This window comes from Nanorana parkeri, unplaced genomic scaffold (genome assembly GCF_000935625.1).
Source record: "Nanorana parkeri isolate BGI_ZX_2015 unplaced genomic scaffold, ASM93562v1 scaffold964, whole genome shotgun sequence".
Taxonomy (NCBI): domain Eukaryota; kingdom Metazoa; phylum Chordata; class Amphibia; order Anura; family Dicroglossidae; genus Nanorana; species Nanorana parkeri.
In genome coordinates, this window is record NW_017307232.1 from 183935 (window position 1) to 189612 (window position 5678).

The 5678-nt window shown below is 41.5% G+C and overlaps 1 protein-coding gene across 4 annotated transcripts in view; it reads right to left on the reverse strand.

The window, feature by feature from the left end:
• The window catches only part of IQGAP2 (IQ motif containing GTPase activating protein 2), a 236998-nt gene that overhangs the window by 44956 nt on the left and 186364 nt on the right, over positions 1-5678 (reverse strand). For all 4 annotated transcript variants that reach the window (XM_018566629.1, XM_018566627.1, XM_018566626.1 and 1 more), the window contains one exon: positions 2091-2258. In XM_018566629.1, coding sequence (XP_018422131.1) covers positions 2091-2258 — 168 coding nt within the window. The remainder of the gene's footprint in view (positions 1-2090; positions 2259-5678) is intronic.

Here is a 5678-nt window from a genome sequence, read left to right on the forward strand (position 1 = left end):
GGGTCACCGACCTTCCTGACCTCTCCCAGCCACCCCTGGCTGTTCCGTGTGCGTCTAGCATGCACCCGAGGTGGTCTGTGTCCGTGTGCTCCCTGCACACACACAACTCCAACACTCCCCTGAGCACTCGGCTGGCTTCCTGATAAGGCTGCTCTCAGCCACCTGATTAGCCCAGGCTGGTCATTGGCAACACCTGGCCCCAGGACTGGAGATCTCATCCCACCCAGAGCTCTACGAAATCTGCAGAGCTCCAGATCCCAGCTACAAATAGGAAACCCTGGAATAACCTGAAAAGCCAGGTTCTTCCTTATAACCTGCTTTACTTTCTGGACCCTCTCAGCCCCTTTGGCTGAGAGTCCTGGGTGCCAAGGTCGCCATCCTCCACCGTGGCATTGGCTTACACTGCCACAGGACGAATTCTTGATGGGAACTTTTTTTTAATTTAAAAATCGTTTTGCAGGAAATTCTAGATCATTAATGAGCTCTGAAATCTGTAAAACAGATGGATACACTTCAGCTAAGAAATGTGATATGAATCTTAGATTTAGGTGAAAACCCCCCAGCTTCTTACATCAGACTTAACCTTTACATATAAAAATTTAGAGATCCATTCAAGTGGAACTCCAGCTCTTCTTTTTTTCATTGTAGCCTTGTACCACCATAATGAATACTTTTCAATGATTTTTCCCTTAGAAATGCCTTAATATACCTTTTTTTTTAATCATAGTGGAAATGTGCTTCTTGCCTCATCCTCCAGTGCTCTACACTGGAATAGATGAGTAATGACCACTGAAGTAGAAGAGAAGAATATCTCGTCTGGTCTGTTAGACCACAGAATCCAATGCACAATGTGGTTAAACTCTGGTGATTACTGCACTGTGCACTCATATTTAGGCCTTTGTAGACAGGCTTTGGGCGTCTGTTAACGTCATTAGCTTGATATCGGTTTAAAATACTTCTGAGTCATTTGGAATTCAAATACAGGTGCACTTGATCTGCAGTTGATCATCTTTTAAATTGCACTTGACCTGCTTCAAGCAAGTTTTGTACTCCAATAGACTTATACACTGAGTGGGCAGATTATTATGACCACCTGACGTTTGTAGGCAAATTAGCTATCATTAGCTATACTTTTGCGCTGAAGTTGCTAGAGGGCCAGACCATTATAAATAGGGAAGCAGGTTGTTTAACACGACAGTAGAAGTGATTTTTTTCCCTGAAGATACGGGTAAACAACGCGATTTAACGGCCTTTGAACGTGGGATGATTGTTGGCGCTCGGAGCGAGTATCAGCAAAACAGCAGAATTTGTTAAATGTTCAAGAGCAGCTGTTGTTAAAGTGTTTAAAAACTGGATTGTCAGCCGAAAATCTGGGTCTGAATGTGCGAATTGTGGTCGTCAGCAACTAGTCAATGTTAGGGCAGAACGGAGAGTGGCAAGACTGGTACAAGACAACAGAAGGGCAACAGTGCAGTGTCAGATTCCTCGCATCACCTTTCAACATCTCGTGGAGTCACGAGGAGGCCCAACGAAGTACTGATGGGGTGGTCATAATAATCTGGCCACTCAGTGTATAGGAATACAATACCATAGAAACAAAAGACTGTCGACACAGGCCCTTAAATACATTTCACAACTGCTATAACAGGACAGTGAAAGTATGACTTTAAAAACGGGGGATGTTAGTACAATAGCTGTCTAACTGAAAATTCTTGATGTGAACTGGGAATTAAATCCCTCCTGTGATCTTATAACTATTACTTGATATTTAGGCAAACCCAATCACAGCAACACAAAGCAAACCTAATTTTTTTTATATCTCAAAGCAAAGTATATAGACTAATCTACGAACAGTGTTCTCACTAAAACATAAGCAAATGTTAAAGTCTATTCTTCTCAGGTCAGGCACAATCTGGAATATAACCCCATTACCGTATACAGCATGTGGTTTGTATTTGATATGCTTGTTGCAGCCATTCAGTATGAATTGATTATACAATGTGAGACACACAGATAATTTTAATGCATGAGGACAAACCTATTTATTAAATGTTAACATACAACATATAGCCCGGCAGTTATTATGTTACCTTCGCTGGTCTTATTTTTTTTGGATTCTGAGAGGTCTTTGTGATAAACCTCGGCACACTCTGGAATGATCCCCTTTAATCCTGCCTTAGACGTCTGCAATGCTTGAAGAGTATGTGGTGCTTCGTCTTTTTCCAGAGCCAGGTTAATTTCTGACACCCCGGCTGCCACTAAACATATGAGACACAAATTCATATTGTTTTAAGAGCTTTCAAATGATCATATACTGCCAATATGTTCAAAATGAGCAACATAATTCTAATATCTTAAAACTATTCATCTGAACCAGAAAAATAAATGTAGTTCAATCTGACAATACAAATAGTTGCAGTCAAAATACATTGGGGGAATATATCAAAACTGGAGCAGACAAAATCCGAAGCGGCTTCCCATGGTAACCAACCGGCTCTATTCAGTTTGTACAATTAGGATGTAAAAAAGAAAGATGGAGGTTGGTTGGTTGGTTGCCATGGGCAACTGTTTCGGATTTGGTCTGTTCCAGTTTTGATAAATTCCCCTCATTTCTCCTTGTGTGACAAAAAGGAGGCAGCATTAGATTCCGCATATTGTTATTCCAAACAATTCCAAACAGAAAACTCAGTTCAAATATTTGACTCTGATTCACCATTCTGATCCCTGCATATTTAATTACTTCCAGGTTTTATATGATAATGAAACAATTATTGCTTTGTCACCCATATATTACAAAAATATGACAATTCATTCATCATTGCTGGAGTCATTTTCAGCACGCAAAGGCTTGAAGAAAAACTCCAGCTTCATTTAAAGCTGGACTCCAGGCAAACATCTAAGTGCACAGCTGTAAGGCATATGTTAGCCATTTTACAGACCAAAGGATTTGTAAGGCCTCATGGATGCGGTCATGTTAAAGGCCATACCTAAATTCAGGCTTTTTTCAATGCCTCAGAAGCCCCAGTGAAAAATAGGGCTGCCCATAGACTTGAATGGCTGTACACAGCTGTATGCGGGTATATGGCGTCACTTGTGTATTCCTTATGAAAATATTTCTCCAACACAGGGACGCGAATGCCGACATATACCTGCGTACAGCCGCACATAGCCATTCATATCTATGGGCGGCTGTATGTAGCACCTGGGCTTCTCGGCATGGACAAAAGCCTGACTTTACATTATATGCTCCTTAATATGCCCATGTGCATGAGGCCTAATTAAATTAGGCTAGTCTTGAGATCCCAGTGTTTCTGGCAGACAGAATAGCCAGGTCCTGGACCTTCACTATAATGGCAACACACAACCCAGCCTGCTGGTTAGACAGGGAAGGAGCAGGAGTACACTAATGGGGCAATCTCACTGCTAGCTTGCTTTACTCTTCTTTCATCATGTTCCTGTCAACAATGTGCACTGTAGCAGAGCCAAACTGGCTGTTAACACTTACTCTCCTGCTCCCAGGCCACTGGTTGCATTTAAAATACATATAATGATATCCAACCTGATCAGTAAATATCCTTTCTTAGATGTATAAACAGAACCGGAGGTAAAACTAGTTGTTTAAGATCTAAAGGAACTGCAGGGCAGTAAAATGTTTATTGCAACACTGGGGCTGATCATGTAACTATATTAGGAAGACTCTGCCACTTGGCAATCAATCTCAGCAAGAGCAATGGAATTACCTCAATATCTATACAACAGAAGCAGGTAAAAATGTTTAAATCAACTTTACTAAGGTCTAGATTCAACGATGAGTAAAAATTAAGTTAGAATATTCCCCCCAAAAATGCAAAAAGCATTCTACTTTACAAACTGGCAAGCTGAAGAAAACTGCAGCTTGTACTACCCTTGACAATGGTGCAGAAGATCTGCATTGTCATCTTGTGGATTTCACCTTATATTTAGTGTACAATGACCATCCCCTCAGTATGTAAAAGTTAAAACAGGCAACCTTACTAAATAAAAACCATATGACAAATCTCATTAACTTAACCGCAAGTAGAAAGCAGGTACTATGTATCCAGATGCTCGTACCAGTCTAAAAAATAACTACATTCAGACTATCATCTCTTTTTTGCATCAGTCACAACATTTTGGTCTGAATTTTAACGGTTTAAATTTTGTTTTGTTTTTTTTACCTTTACCTATTCCAGTGGGGTTTTTTTTGTTTTGTTTTAAAATTAGGAGCAATGTACAGTATCACTTTAAGATGTTTGCTTTCTGTGGACTCCGCACACAAGCACTTTCAGGTTTGGAACCTTGGTCCCACAAGCCTACTAGACTGGTCCCCTCTAGCCCCTCTCTCCCTCCACTCTGGTGATAAAAATGTCCCCCTGCACCTCATGTCTAATACTCATGTCTAAAATGATCATGTCACAGATCCTTACACAGCAGGAGCATAGGAAGAGAGGAGGCCAGTCTAACAGACAAGTGGGACTGAAGTTCAGGTGAATATATTTTTGTTATTTTAGGCCCTAGACAAAAACAAGCACTTGTAGCCCCACTGCAAGGGTTAAGTTTAAACATTATAGATATACATAAATATTTCATACAGAATAAACCCCTATTTTGAGTCGTATACTCACACAGAGGCGTCCCGAGGCTGGGTGTCACCGGGAGCGGAGACCGGGTGACACCCCGGGATGAGGTAATCGTGCATGCGCGTGGCGTTGCACGCACATGCGTGGTCGTCTTATTGAGAGATAGGAGGGGACGTTCACCCAGAGGGATGAGGTATGCCGCCGGGTCCCCTCCTCTCTCCTGACACTGTCGTGTCTCGGTCCGTGACCGAGTGCCCGACTTTTCATAGGGGGTGACACCAAAATGACAGTTACTGCAGTCACACTATAGAATCAGGCACTAAGGATATAAGGCATTAGCGCCATAGTATATTTGTGTCAGAGTACCGATGCAACAAACTTTCCATACAATTCAGATTCTGTCTGAAGAGGGCAACAGAGTGCAAATAGGGCTTTTCTGTCATAAATATACCACCCGCCAACACCCCCTGATCTTTTCTATTTCACCAAGACAGGTGACTACAGGGTTAAAACAGTTAAAAAGACAATACCTGTAAAAATAAAAGATTATAAACTTACCTCTTTCTCCAGCTGGTGTGAGCATACAAGCCTTCGAGAGGAACCAATGCGTGCAGCAGGAGTTGGGGAGACAGGTATTTGACCCATTTGGCTGGTCAAATACATGCAGTGGACCAGAGAGCAGCATCATGACAGTCTTTCAGCACATGGGGCACCGGAAAAGTAAGCACAGTGCCTCTTATTTTCCAGGTATGTCATTTTGCTGGTTTGACCCTGTGGTGAATAGGTCAATTTTAAATAGATCTAAAACCGAAACTTTTCTTTTAATTTTGGATTATGCAGAGAATGGTAAAAACCTTTGCCAGAATTTTTTTCTTTTTTTTTTGCCATCTGTGTCCTAGTGGTGAGAATTCCCTCTACTTATCACCTTTACATAGTGGTCATTGGGACACATGTCTACAATGGAAGAATTATACTTCTGTTTTGGTCGCAACTCAACATGTTGGATTTTTCCTCACTTTGTTTCCTGGTGACCATTGTCACCACGACTAAGAGTGAACCTCCCAAACAGTGACAAACTGA